Source organism: Populus alba, chromosome 16 (assembly GCF_005239225.2).
Source record: "Populus alba chromosome 16, ASM523922v2, whole genome shotgun sequence".
Taxonomy (NCBI): Eukaryota; Viridiplantae; Streptophyta; class Magnoliopsida; order Malpighiales; family Salicaceae; genus Populus; species Populus alba.
Genome location: NC_133299.1, coordinates 6,186,804 through 6,209,145, shown reverse-complemented (window position 1 = coordinate 6,209,145; position 22,342 = coordinate 6,186,804). Strand labels below are relative to the sequence as shown.

The following is a 22,342-nucleotide window of genomic DNA, read 5'->3' as shown; positions in this document are numbered from 1 at the left end:
AAATTTTAATTACCAAACCTCAAACTCATAATTAAAAATGTGATATTTTAATATAATTTTTATTTGTTAATTATAATCTCAAATTAATATATGTGTTTTTTAAATGTTATTTTTATTTTTATGTGTATTTTTTGAAGCTGTTACTTGATGATATGAAAATTTAAACAATTATTCACATGTTAATTAATGATTTTAAATCATTCTTATATAAAATAAGTATGAAAATTTATAATATGTAAGCAAACTTTAAAATCAATATGATAATTAACTAAAACAATATTACAAAAGTAATAAAAATAAAAATAACTCTTTAACTAAAAAAATAACACAACATACACAACATAATAATACACATGAGTCATATCTATGTTTAATATGATAACTGGTGAATTGACCAGCTTTATCAATAACAAAACTTCTATTTGTTTGTGTGATCTTATCATCTGAGATAATATTATCTATGCTCAATATCTCTCTTAACAAGGGTCAAGTGTAGTACGACATGTCTCGAATAAAAAAAGATGCATAATAACGAGCAAGTCCATCATCATCGAGATCATAAAGATTAGCCGCTACATAGCGACGAACATCATGTAACAATTATCCAACGTATTATTAATACTGTAGCATTTTGAATCTGAAATGCATATAGCTCATACTTCGTCTCAAACATGGAGGAACATATATGTGTTGGGTTTGATGTAACGATTCAATATATTACACTCAAATATTAGTCCATGTATTCCTTCTCATAAATTACAGATTCACCTCTCTAAAAATAAGATTTCTTCATGCATTCCACAATACAGAATTGTAATTTTATTATATAACTGTTATTCTAATAGCAATTATTTAATAATTGCAATTTAAAATAATAATTCTTAAAAAAATTATATAATTTTTCCAATATTTTTTCAAAACTATGTACTTCCTTAATAACTTTCTTCTAACTATATCATTTAAAAAAAAAAAAATTCTTAAGGCGATCAATTTTTGTACTTGGACTTGTAAAAAAGCATAAAATTACAGCATGATGATTGTGTCCTTCAATGACTCCTATTGAAGGTTCTGTTTGTTTTTATATTTCAAAAACATTTTTAAATAAATTTAAAATTTTTTTTTTGAAATTAATATTTTTTAGTGTTTTTAAATTATTTTTATACTAATATCGAAAATAATTTTCTTAAAAAATATATTAAATGTATTTTTAATAAAATAATTTTTAAAAAATAATTATAACTATATTTCAGAATAACCAATTGCAAGGCCTTTAAACAACTACAAGAAGCACATTCATCAAAGTTTCCAAGAAGTTAAAAAAAAAAAAAAAAAGAGAAAAACTATCAATCTCAACCATCAATTTCACAAAGGACCCACCATCTCAAACTCAAACTATACACTACCTATAGTCGAGCCCATTAAACGCGTTATTTTATATGCAGATTTTGAAACATGAAAACCGGTCTTTCCTTCTTTCCTTTCACCTTCCTCTCCATTTCTGTCAAAAAAAAAAGAAGAAGGGAAAGAACCCTCAACAATGTACTACTATATATATATATATATATATATATATATATATATATATTATATATATATATATATATATATATATATATTTGTGTGTGTGTCAACTCGAACATCTTTCTCAAAGCTAGTGAAGACCTAGTAAAATCAATCTTCCAACACACAACACGCACATAGACTCTGTCTTATGTTGAATTTCTGCTTCTCTGGCGTCTCTCTTTTTTTTTAGTGGCGGGCTTTCATGACCCTATTTATTGAATCATTTTTCATGTAATACTATTCATTCATTGAACGTGAAATTCTAGAAACTGTCCACTGTATTTGAGAGGGACAAGGTTATAATATATATAGATTGCAGAGTTCAGGGTTTTTGCAAGGGAGGCTCTGGTGCTTTTTTTTTTTTTCTGGGGTTGACTCTTGTGTTTTGCATACATTTGAGTTAGAGGGAGTTCGTGGAATCAAGGTTTTGTGTCAAGTGTTTTCTCGTATGGTTATGTTTGAAGAAGAAATACTCTGTTGGGTTGATATCATTAGTTAGTATTTGAAAGAGTTTATTGGTGATCAGTTGAGGCATCATTTTGATCTTGTTCGCTTCAAAATCACACACACTTCAGGGAGTAACGAAGTGGGGTTTTGTTATATGATAGAGGACATAATATGGGGAATAATAATTGTATTGGATCAAGGTTTTCGAAGGATGGTCTTTTTCAAACAATTTCCTCTTCGATTCGTTGGTCTCGATCGACGGACTGCTCGAGAATTCATAGTAAGAGAGAAAATGGGGAAGGATTGTCCTTCACTAAAGTGCAAGAACTTCCTGTCCATGCTCAAAGGAAACCTCCGGAACAAATGAAGATCGTCAAGGAAGAGACTGAACAAGTAACATTACCGGCAAGTCCCAGGGAAGGGGCCACTAAACCATCAGAGATTGTGATGAAGGTTAAGGAGGAGAGTAGGCCAGCCCAGCCAGCAAGTGACAAGGAAGAGAAAAAACCAGCAGAGCCCACAAGACCAAACAAGCCTCTTGTTAAGAGGACACCAAGTGAAGGGCTTCAGGTAGATTCAGTGTTGAAGACAAGAACCGGTCATTTGAGGGAGTACTACAACTTGGGGAGGAAGCTTGGACATGGCCAATTTGGGACAACTTTTCTATGTGCTGAGAAAACAACTGGAAAAGAGTATGCTTGCAAGTCGATCTCAAAAAGGAAGTTATTGACACCAGATGACGTGGATGATGTAAGGAGGGAAATTCAGATAATGCATCACTTGGCAGGGCACCCTAATGTTGTCTCCATCAAAGGAGCTTACGAGGATGAAGTGGCAGTTCATGTTGTGATGGAATTATGCGCTGGTGGTGAGCTCTTTGATAGGATCATCAAGCGAGGACATTATACAGAAAGAAAAGCAGCTCAGCTCACTAGGACTATAGTTGGTGTTATAGAAGCCTGCCATTCCTTAGGGGTCATGCATCGGGATCTCAAGCCTGAGAACTTTCTCTTTGTCAACGAGGGTGAGGATTCACCTCTTAAGGCAATAGATTTTGGATTATCAGTATTCTTCAAACCTGGTATGTTTCTGCCTTTCAGTAGCTTTCCTTCTTTTGAAATCATATCACTTGTTTAACTATTCCCATCATCACCTTCCAATTATGCATACTGCATTAATTTCCATGAGTTTCCCACAGGTCATTCATTCAAACACCAGAGGAAAAGCTGAGCATTAATATTTTTCCCATGTTCTACGAACAGTAAATGAAGTCCTTAATAAGCACACTTGAATACCATCTATTGCCACTTGGATTCTTAGAATAATAAATACTGTAAAGGACTCCAGATCCTGATCCTTTTAACAGATAATCCCTATGTTTTTTCCTGCAGAGAGAATTTTTTTTTTTTTTTTTGGTGATGATATATAGCATTAATCACGAGGATCTCATCTAAAATGATCTGCTATATCAAGTTGAATATTGCCAGTCCTGTATTGCAGGGGATATTTTTAACGATGTGGTTGGAAGCCCATACTATGTTGCACCTGAAGTATTGCGCAAGCGCTATGGTCCGGAAGCAGATGTTTGGAGTGCTGGAGTGATTGTTTACATTCTCTTATGTGGGGTACCTCCATTTTGGGCTGGTAAGAGTTTTCTATTGTCTGTTACTTCTAGGATATATGCATAATATTTTCAGCAATTTGACTTCCAGTTCTTATGATTTCTTTGATGATGACATAGAAAAGGAGCACGATATATTTGAGGAGGTTTTGCATGGTGATCTGGATTTCACATCAGATCCCTGGCCTCATATCTCTGCAAGCGCAAAAGATTTAGTCAGGAGAATGCTTGTCAGGGACCCTAAGAAGAGACTTACTGCCCACGAAGTTCTTTGTAAGTTGTGATGCATTTGTTCAACTAGTCTCCTTCCCTCCATCCAGATTTTATCACTGAATTATGAGACTTGTGAACTCATAGGTTTCATAGATGGTCAAGACCCGTGGCATTAGATGACATGAAGCATGCTATATATGTACTTCATATATCATAGAAATGATGAGTCTAGATTGATGAAAGTTATGGGTTAAGATGCCAAATTGCTTGCAATTAGCTTTCAGATTTAAATATATCGACGAGCTTGAACATTTGTGATTTATTTAGATTGAATATCCTGGTTGAGTGGAACTTTCACCTGGTTCGTTACCGCTTTTCAGTTCCAGGCCTCATTTGGCACCTCTAGATAAGATGGCTTTTTATTCATGTGATCAGCTGTTTGAAGTTGACATTTATGTTCATTCAATTTATTGTCTACTATCATCTCAGCAGAAATATTTTCTTGGGGTGTCATTTGCTATAATGTTAAAGCTCTGTTACATATGCCACTGCTGAACGCATATTTTGGTTCTCTGCAGGTCATCCTTGGGTTCATGATGACGGGGTGGCTCCAGACAAGCCTCTAGATCCTGCAGTATTAAGTTCCTTGAAGCAGTTTTCTGCGATGAACAAGATTAAGAAAATGGCTCTTAGAGTAAGTCTGGCAATTATATCCTCACTTGTTGAATTCCACACTTAGTTGTCCTCAAGGAATTGAAGTTTTCTTCACTCACAAATTGTGTAATATTATTGTAAACGAAGAATGCACGTTCCTCTTCTTGACGTAACGTCTGTTTCTGTAGATCATTGCTGAGAACGTGTCTGAAGAAGAAATTGCTGGATTGAAAGAGATATTTAAGATGATAGACACAGACAATAGTGGTCAGATTACTTTCGAAGAACTCAAAGTGGGACTGAGAAGATTCGCTGCTAATCTCTCCGAGGCTGAGATTTATTCTCTACTGCGAGCAGTAAGATCATCCAAAACTATCTAAGAATTCCCAAGTACACACATGAAAATCTCGGTCAATCCTTGACATAAAATTGAATTATGGGACTCCCTCCTACAATTTCTTAACCTCTATTCACATGATTGAAGTACTGCTGTGGCACTTTGTCATAACGTCTCTATGTCATTGGTTTTGATAGCTTGTTTATGCCTTGCAACCTCAACAAGTGTCATTTGCTAGTTCAAATTGCTGACAGAATATCTTTGTCAAAATGCCCCCTAAATGTACCAGCAGCGAGCATATTTTTTTCTAACCTTAAACCTTGCATACCTCAAGGATCAAGATTTTGATTCACTATCTAACTCAATCCTCCACATTTGGAAATTCAATACGGTCTTGCAAGAATTAGAAGGAATGTTGAAGTACTGGTTTTATGCAGCTGCTTCTGTAAATCTTGACATCTATGTTTGTTTCAAAATTGCAGGCAGATGTTGATAACAGTGGCACAATAGATTACAAGGAGTTCATAGCTGCCACATTACATTTAAACAAAGTACAAAAGGAAGATCATCTATTTGCAGCCTTCTCATATTTTGACAGAGATAGCAGTGGCTATATCACTATAGATGAACTCCAACAAGCCTGTAACGAATTTGGTATGGATGATGTTCACTTGGAAGAAATGATTCGAGAAGTTGATCAAGATAATGTGAGTACTTCTTTATTATGAAGCTGTTTCCATTGCTGGTAGAAACTATTCCAATCTCCAAAAACATTTTGATTTTACTGTTTTTTTTTTTTTTTTTTTTTTTTTTCTGGATGCAATATTGCTGGTTCAATGCTTGGAAACATGGCAGGTTCAACTGATTTTGCTTTTGCTTTGTGTTTGCAGGATGGTCGCATAGATTACAATGAATTTGTGGCCATGATGCAAAAGGGCAATACTGAACTGGGAAAGAATGGTTTACAGGGTAATAATTTTGGCTTTGGATTTTGGGAGGCACTATCAGTGTATTAACATGGTGGTGAGGTTTTTCTTCTGGAAATAAATAATTTATTTAACTTGATAGATTAAAAACAGACCACACGTCTTGTAGCTGTATGATATGTGAAAGGAAATTTTTAAAACTCAAAGGTGTATGACCAGATGTATGCAGTGTACATTTCAATTCAATATAGATGCAAACTGGGATTACGAATTATGTTTCAAACAATATTTCTAAAAAAATTAAAAAGAAGTATATATTTTTTTATCATTTTGCGACATATGAGCCTGCCGTCCGATTGCCATTTCGTTCTTAGTTTATATTCCTTGTCACTCTACAGAACATAATTATTGCCAATACTGCAAGAAGGGATGAATTTGGGCCAATAAAGAGGCCATTTAGTTAGGATAATATTCAGAGAAGGAAAGGATAATGGTACTGTTAGAACCCAATGATTTGCACTGTAATGTGTTTCTTCCTGCACAAAGTTGAGGGGTTTGTATCAATATCAAGTTATAGGCCGGATTTCGGTGGCAAAGAGAAATATTAAATTTCAATGATAGAGAAAAAAATGTTTTGTTGACACAGACTATCAAAACAAACAATATTTATTTTAAATGATTCTATTTAATCACAATTTCATCTAATCTCTTTAAAAAAAAAAAAAATTTAGAACAGATAACATGTTATCCACCCAAGTTACAAACAAAAAAAATTCAAAGCCCAATCGTGCGAGCCTATCAGGGCAGACCCATGTGTGGGCCTTGAAAAAATAGGCCAGGCAACATGGACATTGCTTTTTTTTTTTTTCTATTTTTTTTAAATATTAATGGTTTTTTATGGTTTTTTTCTTTAATTTTTTTTAATTTATATTTAAATTAATATCATTTCTCTCTTTTATTTTGTTTAGAGAGTATCTTTTAAATTATAATTATTATTTTCAGTTATACATTTAAATTTAATTTTTTTTTATTTATCTATAATTTTTTTTTGTATGGATGAAATTTATTTTTGAAAATAAAAAGAATATTTTGAAAAAATATTTCTGATATATGCAGGCTTGCATTGTGTTTTTTTCTCTTTTATTTTATTCAATCAATTTAATTTGTGTTTTTTATTTTTATTATCATTTGCTTGAATAAAAAAATTATTTTAATAAACAAATATAGCAAACAAACCAAGTAAATATTATGATCTACAACTATCTTTTAATTTTTAAATTTTTATTTTTACGTATCATTAATGACTTTTTATTTATTTATTTACATACATATTTCTCCATTTATTTGATTATATTTGAGCTTGTTAGTCTTTAAAAAGAATATATTAACAAACATGTAAATAATCAAATATTTTGTATTGATTTTTTTGTTTGTAATATTAAGTTTTAAAGGCATATAAAATTCAAGAAGTAAAGTGTAATTTTTAAATTATATTGAGAAAATAAAAACATGATCAAATCTTAGGAGGTTTTTTTTTTGTAATTATTCCTGAGTTGGTGATTTTGTAAGATTTTGAAAAATTTGTTGTGGTTGTAGTAAGATTTGATTGGAAATAGATTTGGTTCTACAATATGAAAATTGACACGAAAATACCTTGAGCTTTAAGGTATACATGCACGTCCATACGCGTGTTTTGAAATGCAAGGCAAGCATTTAAAAACTTCGAGAAGTAATTATCACATTTAATTTCATTTGTCAATAATATGTGTATTTAATAAATAAAATCAGGATTGGGATGGATTATGAGTTCAATTATTTCGAAAAAAAATAAATAAAGTACAATAAATGTCACGTCACTAAATAAAATCAAATCAAATAATTCAAGAACCTCTCGAGAATAAAATTGTGGAATGATTAGTCTGTTTCCAAGAGGTGGAGGATTTATCTGGTTGCGGATCCAATGCTGTCGATGCTTATAGAAAGTTTCATGAGCAGGGATGCTTCTGGAAGGAGAAATCACCGGTCTTTCTTCTCCCTTTTTCTTTTACCTTTCCTTTTCTGGTGAGGAAAACTAGGGTGATGGTAAAGCTAAGAAGATGTTCGGAACTATGGTATGATTATGGTTTAAAGTGTTTTTTATTTAAAAATATATTAAATTATTTTTTTTATTTTTAAAAAATTATTTTTATATCAGTACATCAAAACGATCTAAAAATATAAAAATAATAATTTTAAACAAAGAAAATTCAAATTTTTAAAAAAACATGATTTCAATCATGTTTCTAAGCATTATTTTAATACTTTTAGAGCAAAAAGTCCATTGAAATGCTGAATTAATCGATTGAGGAAGCTCCCTAATCCAAGTCTTTAGCCTCTACTTCCTCAATTAAGGGGGGAATAAAGCAAAGAAAAATGTTTAGACCTAGTTTAAACTTCTAGTACAGTGTCAATTTGCCAGCTGGGGGGAGGAAGGTATTGAAGTTTGAATGTGTCAAATGAATTATTTGGTGCAAATCTCTAGAAATAAAAGAATATCATTAAAATTATCTTGCTTTTCGGAGATAAGAGAAGAATTCTAGGGCGACCCCATGCCTTGTGCTGGTGCTCAACGTTGCAATAAACGATTGTATGATGATTCTCTTTTGTGATAATAAATAATGATGAATTTGATTTATAATGATTAGTGTGCTTAGCCTATGGAAATCCAATTCATATGATAATTTATCTCCTTAAAGTTATGAATTCTTCGAGTTTAAGATAAACACTTCAGAATTTATCCTCTGATTATATTTCAGGAAATCTTATTATGGTTATTTATGAAAAAATGACATTTAAGGAATTACTACCTTAAATTCTAATTTGATTTTGCATTTGTATATTGTTTATTATTTTTTTTTATTAATGTGAGTGTCCGAGTTAACTTGCGTGTACCTTGACTAATCCCACGAATCCTGAAGTTAATGACTATGTAAACTTCTAATGACTATCATATTAGCAACCATGTGACTCGAACCTGAAACCATAGGAGAGGAAACTTTTTGATCCCAAACTTTTATCACTAAGCTATCTACTAGATGGATGCATTTGTATATTGTTTACTATTATTAATGGTAGCCATTTGGTGTTATATATATATATATATATATATATATATATATATATATATATATATATATATATATATGTTAATTAGGTAGTGTTAGATATTATAATATCAGTTATTTTTTAAGTATTTTTTACTTGAAAATATATTAAAATAATATATTTTTTTATATTAGCATATCAAGACGATATAAAATTATATATAAAAAATTAACTTAAAGAAAAAAAACCTTAAAAAATTCTAAAAATACTTTTTAAATATAAAAATAAACAAACTCCTAAAAATGATATTTGAGATTTTTCATGCTACAGAAGCTAGCTCACCAATGACTCAAATATGATGATAACATAAGGACAGTCGCAATTAATACGATATATGAGCATTATTGGTGGATCATATTATATATTCACACACCAACATGATCAATCCTCAACATTCTCACATGAATCCATTACATCCTCACATGAATCCATTACATGTTGTACAAAGACATGGATACATTTTTTGGTTTTAAAGATTTTCTTCTTTTTGTTTTTAAGCAAATTACTCACGCCTCAACATAAAAAATAATATTTTTAACCATGAAATTAACCAGGCCAGGAACTTTGTCTTGGTTTAGGCGAGTTGATTAGCCCGTTCAATCTAAATTTTAATTATTATTTTTTAAATTAAAATAATATTATTTTAATAAAAAAATTATATTTTTTATTGATGGGTAAACAAATTATTTTTCAATAATAATAAAAAAAACCAGAGAGTGGAATAACTTTGATCATTTTTACGTATGGTGTAATCTAAGTTAAACTCCTAATATTTAATAACAATTGAATTATAATCGATAAATTCACTGCTAGGGACTTAAAATACCGAAAGACAAAGAAGTGAGGCATGTGGAGTTCATTTTATAGATTTACAGTGTAATTAGTGCTTTTTTTAGTTACTTTATGGAGTTCATTTTACATAGATAGACAAACATAAAGAAGACAAAATAAAAATAAAAATCAATGACACATAAAAAATTATGATAATATTTTTAAATGAAATTTATCTTTTCTATTTATATTTATTTATTTTTAAAAAAATAAATCACAAAAAATTATTAATATAATATCACGCATTATTTCATTACTTTCATGGCATTATTTATTTTTTATGAAGGTTGTTTTTGGCATTGTAATGTAACTATACTTTTGAATTTTAAATTAATTTTTTTTATATTTTTAAATTGTTTTGATATTTTAATATTAAAAATATATTTTAAAAATAAAAAAATATTATTTTAATATATTTTTAAATAATAAATATTTTAAAAATTAACCTTGACCACATTAAAAAAAAAAAAAACAGAACAGAACAAAAGCGCCGAAGGAAGCAGGCCAGCCTTGCTCCAAGAAGGCAACGTACCACCCACAAAATCCTGTAATAAACTAAACTACAAATCTCCAAGAAAATCAGTGGGTCCCAAAATGTGGTAAATGATTGAATTGTTAATCCAACGGCCCATATAATCTCATCATCAGCAGGAAACCAGTAATCTTCAACGCACGTTGTGACAGCTCACTAGCGGTTGGTGTACGTGGTGTAAGTGGGGTGCCTTTTAATGTTTGTTGGGCTCCAACGTGACACCAATCATGTTGCTTGGTCGTGCCACGTCAACGAGGGGACACACCCACCTGTGGGTTGTGACTCTGTAAGAGAGTGGGACCTACATTCAATGAGAGTTCTCTCACACCTCACGTTGTTAAACAGTTCCCTCTGTTGTCTTCAATCATTGTCTTCGGCTTCTGTTCACTCTAAGCCCCTTGCTCGCTAATGATTCTATATTACCATAATGCCCTTTTCTCATGTTACATAATAAAAAAAATACAAAATATAAAACTTATCTACATTCTAAAGAGAGATTGCACACTAATGCTAGTTGAGGTACAACTCATTTACAATGTATTAATTAATGTAAAATAAATATTGGATAAATAGATTTTTTAACTATTAAGATTCCTTTTGTTTTGTGAAAAATATATTTTATGAAAATACTTTTTTTATTTTTCAATGGAAAACAAATATTAAAAAATAAATTAATAGAAAGTACTTTTCAATCAACCTCTAAACAGAATTAATTTTAAAAAAAAATCTATACTCATAATATTCATCAAACACTACCACTATATTATAGTCCTTCACCGCTACAATGACCACCATCTTATTACTAATATAATAATTAATTTATCATTATCTCACCATCACTTTTCACCACTATCTCCATCTTATTATCAATCTAACCATAATTTTATCATCATTTCATATATTTTTAAAACATTATTATCACTATAATAAGAATCACTACTACCGCGATCACCATAACAAACTTATTATCAAAATAATCATCATTTTATGGTTATTAGTATCACAAATATTACAACCATAATTATCATAATATATATTGTTCTTAATACATCTAAATAATAATAAAAAATAACTCGTTTTTCAGGAAAATATTTTTCATAAAAAATATTTGCACAAATGTTTCTTGGAAAATAATCCATCATCATAAAAAAATAATTTTTTCGCAAAACAAAAGGACCCTAAATTATTGAAAAATTAGTTATGACAATTCCTTGCAATTTTCATTTAAATTTTCAAAACAACGAAAAGGAAAGTGACGTCATAACATAATTCCCCTTGATTACGGGCTTAAGAAGAAGTATAATTATTCAGAGACGTGCTAATCATGTTTAGATGAGAGTTTAATGGTGATTGGTTGTCTTATAAGGGGGACGTGAGCTATTGAAATTTTCGTAGTGGCACCCAGCCAATTCAATTCGAAAAGAAGCCTTTTCTTCTTCTTCTTTTTCTTTTCTCTAGGGTTTTTTTTCAAAGAAAAGAAGCCATTTTGACTACTGACAATTAATTTAATTGATGAAATAATTTGGTGATATATGTTTTTTTTTTTTAACTATAGATGTCTTGATCAGCTTATGAGTATCTTAACTAATTTTTTAAGGCTTTAAAATTAACAATTATGTAAACTTCTAATGAACATGAGATTTATAGCATTCAAATTAATGATCTCTATAGAGCAAATATAGAATTTAACAAGTTGAGTTACACCCCTTAAAATTATTTAACAATACATTTTAGCTGTGCTGATCACGAGTTTGTTTGTTTAAGACGTGAACTTCTTCACGCACCTCATAAAACATATACATTTTATGTATTTTTTTAATGTTAGCGGTGCATCTTCTAAACAAACACATGCTAAAACATATTGAAATTCAACCTAAAAATTCTTGGAAGATTACCTCTAATCTGATAGTGAGAAATGTTCAGGAACTTTTTCCAGCTATTGAATTTTTCCAGATGAATCGAAATAATGTAGAAGATGACAATTTAACATAAGGTTTTAGACTTCAGTAAACACTAACGAAGTAAGCTCGGAAAAACAGTAAATACAATTTAAGAGAAAGGTGCAGTAACTGGGGAAAATTTCCAAGTTTCTAAGGGATGATTTTAGGAGTAATAGACATGAAAAAACTCCAAATATTCCAACATCAAGAACCCAAAGAAAGGACACTAGCTAGCACAAACGTCCCAGATCACGAAATAGAAGCAAAATAGGTTGGTTCCAAAATAGAATTTCTTATAGGAATAGCATTATGTTTAGTAATATGGTGTGTGCATTAAAATATTTTTAATTAAAAATATATTAAAAAAATATTATTGTAATTATTATTTTTATTTTTAACTTCAGTCCATCAAAATAATTAAAGCATTAATTTGATACTTATTCAATGCAAAAAATAGTTTAAGAGACATTTTTAAAAATGAGTTGAACTAGAAAAATAAACACACTCTTACTAAGTGTTCTAGGGTGAGATAGCTTCTTCTACTTTGTAATGCATTTGAAAAGTATATTTTACTTGAAAAAATATTAAATATAAAAAAACATTAAAAAACATAAAATTAATGTTTTTTAGTGTTTTTCAATGATTTTAATGCCTCGATGTAAAAATAAATTTTTTTTTTAAAAAATACCTTTTAATGTATTTTTAAATAAAAAAATATTTTTTCAAAAACACTATATATCAAATTTACTAAAAACACACTAATGATCTAGTTTGGCATGCAACTTTAATTAGGATTGCCATTGTAATTATGGTTTTAGCCACCAAATTAGCTTTTCGTTTTCCTTCTTTTATTTTTCAACATAAACTCACCTACTTTCTTTTATCTTTTTTATCTTGTTTTGGAACCCAAGTTACCTACTTTGTTGCTAAATATTGGAGGATAAATTTCAAATTAACTAAATATTAAAAGATAAATTAAGAAAAATAAAATTAAACTAAAAAATATATATATATAAAAAAAGTTAACTCGCGACTTGGGATAAGCAATCCCAATATTGAATGATGAAATTAAAAAAGATATATATATATAAAAACATAATCCAACTCAAGTTAATTCGTCAAACTCATGACACGGGTAATAAGACGGAAATAACTTTATATATATATATATATATATAAAACAAAATATGATACCTAATTTCAAATCAATCAAATGTTAAAGGATGAAATTGAAAAAAAAAAATTAACTTGAGTTAACATGTTAAATTCATGATCCTCGTCTTGACATCATGATAACCTTATATAAAGTAATAAAAAAATAACATGAGTTAACTCGATTTAACCTGTTAAACTCGCAATTAAAATCATGGGGTTGTGATAACCTTATATAAAGGAAATTAAAACAAATGATGAAATCTAATTTTCAATAAACCTATTATTGAAGGTTGAAAATAAATAAAAAATTAATTTAAAAACAAGACACAATGAAACAACTTTAGTCTACCTGATTTAACCTGCAAAACACGTGACCCGAATCATAAAACCAAGATAATCTCATAAAAAGCAAACAAAAATAAATTATGAAGTATAATTCAAATCAACCCGATGCTGAATGATAAAAAAATACCAATTAAAAAAAGAAAAAAAACTCGAGTTCTCTAAGTCAACTCGCTAAATCCACGACTTAAGTTATGAAACTAAAATAACCTCATAAAAAGTAAACTAAAATAAATTATGAAGTCTAATTCTCAATTAATCTAATATTAAAGGATGAAATTGAAAAAAAATATATATCAATTAAAAAAAAAAACTCAAGTTAACCCGTTAAAACTATAACACGGGTTATAAGACATAGCTAATCTCGTATAAAACAAATCACAATAAATTATAAAATTTAATATCCAATAAATTAAATGTTAAAATAAAAAAATAAATATTTATTTTATTTTCCTTTAGTTTATACTATAATATAATCAATCCTTAGTAAATAACTTGCACTCGTAATTTTTTTATCAGGATAAAAAAAGAGCAAAGAATTCCCTCCCCCTCATCAAGATTCAGAATTCAAAAGCCATGGTAGTTACAAGGCAGTAGACAGTAAAGGAAAAAAATAAATAAAAACTGCCATGGAAGGAAGGAAAGTGGCATATTTGTCATTCCAAAACAGCGTCTCATCTATCTATTTCGATCCTCTTCATCGAGATGCACATCCTACTTTAACTCTCCACACCCATCTCTCTCTCTGTCGTATTTCTTGAACAGAAACCAGATGGAGTGACAGTGTATGTACATGTCACTATAACTGGCTCTTACATATCTATCGTTGTAGATTTAGACTCAGAGATTGTCACTTCTTTACCATTCCCAACATACATTTCTGTGTTATATCTCATTTGCTCTCTTGTCTCCTTCGACAGTTCAAACTCCACTCCTCCGCTAGTGTCTAAAGGTATGCTTTTGTTTTCGAATTTTGCTTTTGCATGGTATTTATGTTCTTGTAATGTTGGCTTTGAAATCTTGAAGAACTTTTCTTGGTTGTTTTTAGACAAGGTTCCGTTTTTATTGGTTCAAGTCTTGATTGGTGTTTTCTAGGGTCAAATTACATTGGATATCTTTTTTCCCTGGACTGATCTCTCATTTCCAATCTTTTCTGTTTGAAAGTTTGCGAGAGTTTCCAGTGTTGTTTGGTTGCCGAGATGTTAAGGGAAAGGAAAGGTCTTGAAGCTCGCATGCTTTAGAAACTACAATAGTTAAATCTCCATTCTGCTCCTAGTTTCCATAAGTGAAGTGGGTTTTCCTTTCAATGACGTGTGTGGTTTTTGTATGGGGTTTCGCAGTTTCGGATTTGATTTATCTTTTGTTTGATTGCCAAGGAGGAGTTGGAAAAGATAGAATTTGGTTTGTCTGTATTAACATTTAAAGGGAGGTAACTTTTAGTTTAAATTTGGACTTCTACACTCCGTAATTTTTAGTTTCAACATTGAAGGATATGTTTCAATTTCCTGAAACCAGCCAGCCAAAACACTTCTTTTGTTGTGTTTTGATTTGGAAGACTTTCATTTCATTTAGTTTTGTCAATCTGTTCTGAGTTTTGAAGTTCGAGTCCCTTTTCTTTGTTTTATCAATCGAATCACATAGGATCTATATGTTTCCAATTTGATTTGATTTTATTTCTGGTTCTTCATTTTATAATTGTAGCTTATTCAACTGTGTTGTGAATTTGATTGCTGTTCATTTGTGTTTCTTAGAATAAGATTTTCAATTTCAACAATCTATCTGGCTGTTTTCTCAGTAAGAACATTTTGCTTGGGTCAAAATGTGTGTTCTAGAGCAGTGTGCAGTTACAGTCTACTTATCTATTGTAATTTTGCAGTTCCTTGCAACAAGATTCCTCGAAGAATGGAGGTCGACAATGCAGCTAAAGCGAATGAGGAAACCATCGCCAAAGAAATTCCTGCTGAAGCAACTGTTGTGGCACCAGAAAAAGAAAAAACAAATGCTACCAATAGTGAAAGGCCTCTTAATGCCAATGAAACATCTGAGAGTTTTGCCAAAGCTGAAGGTCTTAATTCTTCTTCTATAGCAAGTGTTTCTCAACGAAAAATCTCAAATGCCTTAAAGGTACAGTGCAAAGATGATTCTTTGGTTGAGCTTCTTCATTGTGGCTAACATTTTCTCAGGGCACGAAATGAAAGAAACATTTCTCTTCTTCCCTGTGTTTAGGAACCTGCTCCTCGGAAAGGCACTAGTTCAAAGAACAGCAAATTGGCCAAGGATAAGCCTAATATGAAAGGCTCAGGTGCATTTTCACGTAGCCATAGGCCAATACTTTCTCAAAGTGTTTCATTTCCCGCAAAAGGAGTGTGTACTGATAATATGACGAAGAGCATTGAGGAACACCCGCTCAGAACTGCTGCCAAGCATGCCCGAGATGAAGGAACAAAGGTGAAGGTCTCTTTTCCCCATGTATCAGTCACTTCAAGTCCCCGTCTCAATCAAGCCAACAGGCGTGTTCCAACTGGAGTGAATTCAAAGGAATCAAATATCAATTGTAGTAAAACTTTGACCAGGCAGAGTTCTTCAACAGGCAAGTCTTGCAGTCAACAGGCTACGGTAAGGGTTTCTGCTGATAAATTTTGACCATTAATACTTTTTGTGTTGTTTTAGGTCTTTTGTTTATGTAACTCTTTTGTTGCTCATAACAGTCTGTGAAATCAAGTTCTTTGAATGAAGCTGCTAAGCGCCCTCCACCCCAGGCTTCTGAGTAAGTTATCACCCATCCACTGCGTAAAATTGTTTGCCCTGTATTGGTTGATGCAATCAAAATGTATTCAGGGAAGCTTCCCCTGTCCCCACCTGCACCCTCTGCCCTTGGATAAAAGTAATCCTATTTATATATTTGCTTAGTGGATGAAGTACTCTTATAATCATTATCTAATGGCAGGCCTGCTGCTGATCAAAATTCAAAACCTGAGACAACCACATTGTCAAGCAAAGAAGATGATGACACCCATTCCACCACCTCGTAATGCTCTTATAGAACACAAATGGTTTTGTGATTATTTATTTTTATCAAGCATCTGTTTGCTAACATGCCATTATACTCTATTAATATCAGAAGTGCCACTCCTAGCGGGAGGAGAAGTAGTGGTTCTGGATTCTCCTTCAGATTGGAAGAACGTGCTGAAAAACGGAAGGAGGTTGTTGCTGGAATTTAGTTCCTTTCTTAGATTCTTAATATTTTTATTTGAATCCATAACATGATTGTATTATGGCCTTTGTTCTCCAGTTCTTTTCAAAGATTGAAGAGAAGATCCATGCTAAGGAAATTGAACAAACTAACTTGCAGGAAAAATCAAAGGTATTAGGATTTTTCTTTTGCGCAGGACATCTCTCCTTTTGACCTTTCTCTTCGTTTTCTTTAACAATTTGACCTTTCTCTTCTGAATCCAAAGGAATTTGGATCTTCATTTCACCTTTCACTCTTTGGTGGCATGCAGGAGAACCAGGAGGCAGAGATCAAGCAACTGAGGAAGAGTTTGACATTTAAAGCTACACCTATGCCAAGTTTCTACAAAGAACCTCCTCCAAAAGCTGAACTAAAGAAGGTAATGCTTGAACTGTCAGATATCTATCGATGATGTCATGTCATTTGTTCGCATTCTGCATTACCAGCATTCCATCAACTTTAAGACTGGAAGCACACCAAATGAACTCTTTAAAAGCCTTTAAATTATCACTATTTTTTCAAATCCACATGTTCTGTTGACATGTTTGTTTGTCTGTACCTGTTAAATTGAGTTTTCTAAATGCGGCCTAAAATTTATATGAATCTTGAAGTCCCTAATTATAACCAGACATATTTAATGACAATGCATTTATACAGTAAATGATTGTGCAGTTTTTAGGCTTTCGTTTGGCCTTTGCAAATTGCAATTATTGTTTTTTAGGACTGCAGGTGATGCGTTAGCTTAGGATCTTGCATTCATGAGTCTATTTTGCATGGTAAGGTGTTGACGTTAGCTAGTGAGGGCGTCTCTGCAATGCTTGCTGATTTTGTCTAAAAAGAACAGAAAAGGGACAACCAGTTTTTGATAAACAAGGTCTGAACTTCAATCGTGATTGATGGGTACATGCCTAAGACATACCAAGGCTTGTAAATAGCCATTGGTCTCTGTCTTTGCTTCAAAATAGGAGGAGGAGTTTCCAAAGGAATGGAGGTTGAAGAGAGCATATGGTCATGGTTATCTGTTATGACTCAGGAGCTTTGTCTTCTGTTTTTTCAAAGAAGAACGTTCACGTAGTTTCATTCTACATTGCATGAACTATAAACGGAGCTACCCTTAACAGCTTGTGTGATATTGAACATGAATATCAGAAATCCAGTGCTAGTCTCAAGTCCTCGTTGCCAATTCCGATTGATAATTGGGGAACTTCACGAATTCAAGCCAACATGAGACAATTGTCTGTGGCTCATCCTATATACATGTGAATATATTTGCACAAAAAAACACACTTGCTAGTTCAATTCTAAGTTTATCTAGCTTAACAGCATTTTAATGTGTATTTCTTCCGCCTGTTTCATTTGGATTCCTTGTTTTTTTTTCTCCATCTTCTCTATGGAACATCGGGATAAAGTTTTGTGTGCTAATTCTTATAGATACCAACTACTCGTGCAATATCACCGAAGCTTGGAAGGCGCAAGAGCTCCACCACTGCAACGAACAACTCTTTGGAAGATGATGGATCTTCTTTTAGCCCACGAGCTTCTCACAGCCCACGTCTGAACCAAGAATCAAGCAACCCTACCAAGGGAATTCAGAGAAATGGTAACAAGGATACTGGTGCTTCAAAAACCCCTATCAGGAAGTCCCAACCTAAGCTTCAATCTCACCAAATCATGGCCAATGGACTGGAAGGAAAGACTGTCAAGGCCAAAGCAAAGCCACCTGGAGCAGAGAATCAAACCCAGAAAGCTGGTGTCGGAAAAGTTGAAGAAAACGAGAATAATTCCAAGAAAAACCCTTTATGTGATAATGGAATTCAGACCATGCCTGAAAACAACAATCCTCAGAACGATGGACTGGTATTGTCCTCGTCCAATCCTGAGTTCATGCTCCCTCAAGTCACAGTCGGAGGGTGAGAACTTGATTATTTTATCTTGTATCTGTAGTTTTTTTTTCTTTCAAGTTCCATGTTGTTGTGAATAGGCTGGCTTTATGATAGCGTATATGGCATTTTTTTAGGGTACTTGTGAAGGCAACATAAATCTACCATTTGAGCATGCATTCCTTATCAATATAAGCTTGTATTCCTTTTTTCAAATTTTATTGAAGTGTTTGGAAAAAACATTTTGTAACTTCGTTAGTCTTTCTTTTATGCGATGCTTAAATTGCCGGCCTTTTAATGCAACCACCGGTAACGATGAGCTTTTAGATATAAAGCATGTGTCTCCACCTCTGATTCCTCGGAAGACTCCCTTTTTCAGTAGAACAAGCAGCCAGTGAAATCCATCATTTTCCCAGAAGGAAAAAAGCTGAAGCAATCGTGAACAATGACAGTGAGAGGCTCATGAAAAGGCAAAGCTTCTTTTGTTAGCAAAGCAAGATGGGAGCTGTGATTGTTGTTGAGTAAAGAGATCTTAACCTAATTGAAACCTCACCAAACTTTTTTTTTCTATGATTTGGACGCGTTGCCAAGGTGACTGCTATGATACCAAATTGGAAAAAGCTCATTTCAACCTCTCATTGATTCCCCAGCCGCACAGAGTGTGACAGGTTATAGCTGGCGTTGGAAAAAGCTACATTCACTGTGAAGGCCATTTCTCCGGCTATTGAAGCATGGAGTGATGATGGTATCGATGGCAGCCAGAACGAAAGCTTGGAGTGTCCAAATGGGTGACAGATTGATGATAATTGACTACCAGAAAGATCAAATCATTGTTTTATGAAGTCTAAAATGTTACCAGTCAATTGTTTGGTGATTAGCAATGTAAATGATCAGTTTTCTCTGCACGTTCATGTGTTGTGTTCAAATTGTGATAAAAGACTTTCACGAATGCATCTACAAAACGAGTGCTATGTGTACAAATGTATCGATACAGAGGCCGGTGATTTATCTGCAAAATACACTATTGTTTTTATATTTTAAAAGTCTTTTTGAAAAAAATAATTATTTTTTTATTTTATTTTTTATTTTAAATTAATATATTTTGATATTTTTAGATTATTTTGATGTACTGATATTAAAAATAATTTTTTAAAATTAAAAAAATTATTTTATTGTATTTTTAAGTAAAAAAAATTTTAAAAAAATTATTATTATACTTTTAAATACTTCCTAAACCACTGGTAAAAACAAGAAGAAGAGGTAAACATTGTTGGGCTAAATTTAGGTATTATTTGTACAACGTTTAATCCCCATTGATGTTTGCGAGACCATGTTATTAGCTGCATGGTTTTATTTTGTAAGAATTATGCTTCAACATGAATAGACATTTAAGTTGTGATTTGTTTGGTGTATACTTTGCCGTATATTTTTTAATTGAAATTGTAATTGTATTGGTGTAGTAGGCATAATGTTTAGTTTGTCCATCCACCATCCTTTCTTAAAAAAAATCTATATTTATCCCTTATGAAATCATGACTAACAAGTAATTAATAAAGTGTGTTTGGAATTATGATAGTAATTGTGGTTTAAAGTATTTTTTGTTTAGAAATATATTAAAATAATATATTTTTTATTTTTTTAAAAATTATTTTTATTTTAATACATTAAAACGATTTGAAAACATTAAAAAAAAAATTAACAAAAAAGATTTGAAATAAAAAAAAAAAAAAAAAAAAAACCAGTGCAAACCACTTTACCAAACAAAGCTTTAGACTTGCCCATACATTAACATCTATTTTTCTCCGTCTAAAATTTATGCGTGAGAAGAAACCCTATTATAATAATATCTTCAATAAGGGTGAGTCATTTTCTCATGAGGGGATAAGGCTGTATGGTGCGGGTCAAAAACTATGACATTAATTCCTTTTAGATGCCTAACTAGGTGATTGTTTCTGTTTTGCTACGGTCCAAAAAAATAATAATTTCAAGCTTAAGAAGATATGAAAGTGGTGCTAATGTTTTTTTTATTATCAATAAAATTTTGATTATAAACTTAACATTTAATGCATTAGAATTGTTTTTCTTTTTAAATATAAAAACAATATCTTCAATCAACTTAAACTAACATATTAAACTTGAAATTTGAATTAAGGAACTGACTGGACTTAGTAACTTTGTATTTCTAAATATTCTTTTTTTAATAATACAATAAAAAAATATAATCTTAATACCAATGACCAATTCAATACCGAAACATTTTGTAAATTACAAGCATTGCTTTCCAAACAAAAATCCATCATTGTCTTAAAAGAAAATCTAAAAAGGAATTAAAACAAAGTCTCAATATTTTATACATGATTAAAGATTAAAAAAATGGATAACTAAGATAAATTATATAAAAAAATTTAAAAACATAAATTTTATGTTAATTGAATATTCATGATTTTTTTCCCATTTAGACATAATAATTACAAAAACAATTTTTAATATTCCCAAAAAGAACTATACTATTATTTGAAAAACATGACAAATTAAGTAATAATTGAAATATAATATCAAATTTTTATGTAATGCATTTAAATCTACATAAAAAATAATTAAAAATTAAAAAGATCTTGGGTCTGACACCTAGAGCTAACATGTTGAGGGCTAGACACCTATGGTTAGTGAGGCTACACCCAGGTGAATGGCCTTTTATTGTTTTTCTTTATAGTAAGTAGCATACAATATATTGTTTACATGTTGTCCACCCTTTCTATAACCAAATCATCACACAAGATCTGTTTTTCAAGGTCAATCATAAGAGTTTTTCAAAGATTTTATGGCTAATACATGAAAGTTGAAAGATCAGGAATTGATGAGGAAGAGGAGTTTGGACAAGTGAGAAAAAAAGGTTTTTATACCTAGGTTTAAGGCAATCAACAACAGTTGGATAAATGATATGTGGTATGGTAATGGAGGGTAGTTGGCAAGTATTATAGGAAATGAAGGGATATTGTCGTATAAAGAAATTGAACAAGTCCAACCTAAGAGATTTGGTCTAGTTAGGTTGCAACCACCATTCAAAATGCAAACCTAGTATAGCTAATTATTTAAAGAAGTTGTTTGCATTCAATAAAAAAGGGGATAATTTCAATTGTTAGGTTTTAATTTATGGGAGGTCCGACCAACCTCAAATTTAGTCACTAAATTTATCTTTCTTGTTTTTCAGTGTAATTAAAAACTTCAATTCAATAAATTACAATTATCAAATTAGTCTTTATTTTCTTTAAATTTTTCATTATACCCCCTTTCCATGGTAGAAGGGACGAGAGTATCATAGTTAATTAATATTATAGCTAGAATGAAGCGGCAACGGGAAAAGCAACAATAGAGGCAGCAAGTCCTAAAAGTGATTATACAAGTCAAAGTTGATCAACTTTAGTGAATGAACATCATATGCAAGAAATGGAGCAGCTAACTAAGAATCAGATTTAAATAAGACCTATAACACTTGATTTTCCCTGGTTTAATGGTGAAGATCCA

At 31.3% G+C, this 22,342-nt stretch overlaps 2 protein-coding genes across 4 annotated transcripts; both read left to right on the top strand.

Moving 5' to 3' along the window:
• The first annotated feature begins 1,593 nt into the window (after positions 1 to 1,593).
• LOC118049682 (calcium-dependent protein kinase 26) lies at positions 1,594 to 6,084 on the top strand. Its single transcript, XM_035059743.2, has 7 exons — positions 1,594 to 3,091; positions 3,511 to 3,654; positions 3,752 to 3,904; positions 4,423 to 4,538; positions 4,687 to 4,854; positions 5,318 to 5,542; positions 5,726 to 6,084. The coding sequence occupies exons 1-7, from the start codon at positions 2,182 to 2,184 to the stop codon at positions 5,849 to 5,851; spliced, it is 1,842 nt and encodes a 613-aa protein (XP_034915634.1). The 5' UTR covers positions 1,594 to 2,181; the 3' UTR covers positions 5,852 to 6,084.
• Positions 6,085 to 14,397: 8,313 nt separating this feature from the next.
• Positions 14,398 to 19,067, top strand: LOC118049692 (protein WVD2-like 4). 3 transcript variants are annotated; one of them, XM_035059762.2, is made up of 10 exons: positions 14,398 to 14,490; positions 14,626 to 14,657; positions 15,582 to 15,829; positions 15,932 to 16,321; positions 16,414 to 16,472; positions 16,653 to 16,733; positions 16,827 to 16,908; positions 16,998 to 17,069; positions 17,209 to 17,316; positions 18,369 to 19,067. In XM_035059762.2, the coding sequence occupies exons 3-10, from the start codon at positions 15,608 to 15,610 to the stop codon at positions 18,849 to 18,851; spliced, it is 1,497 nt and encodes a 498-aa protein (XP_034915653.1). In that variant the 5' UTR covers positions 14,398 to 14,490; positions 14,626 to 14,657; positions 15,582 to 15,607; the 3' UTR covers positions 18,852 to 19,067. The 3 variants fall into 3 exon arrangements, with proteins under 3 accessions (XP_034915653.1, XP_034915645.1, XP_034915656.1); XM_035059754.2 differs by having other exon boundaries at positions 14,398 to 14,657; XM_035059765.2 differs by lacking the exons at positions 14,398 to 14,490; positions 14,626 to 14,657 and adding an exon at positions 14,733 to 15,134.
• The last annotated feature ends 3,275 nt before the right edge of the window (positions 19,068 to 22,342 follow it).

Coding starts and splice junctions, on each gene's coding strand:
- LOC118049682 (XM_035059743.2), top strand. CDS start 2,182: ATGGGGAATAATAATTGTATTGGATCAAGGTTTTCGAAGGATGGTCTT. Junction 4,539..4,686: donor TTAAGAAAATGGCTCTTAGA/GTAAGTCTGGCA, acceptor CTGTTTCTGTAG/ATCATTGCTGAGAACGTGTC. Junction 4,855..5,317: donor TTTATTCTCTACTGCGAGCA/GTAAGATCATCC, acceptor TCAAAATTGCAG/GCAGATGTTGATAACAGTGG.
- LOC118049692 (XM_035059762.2), top strand. CDS start 15,608: ATGGAGGTCGACAATGCAGCTAAAGCGAATGAGGAAACCATCGCCAAA. Junction 16,473..16,652: donor CCTCCACCCCAGGCTTCTGA/GTAAGTTATCAC, acceptor ATCTAATGGCAG/GCCTGCTGCTGATCAAAATT. Junction 17,070..17,208: donor ACTTGCAGGAAAAATCAAAG/GTATTAGGATTT, acceptor GGTGGCATGCAG/GAGAACCAGGAGGCAGAGAT.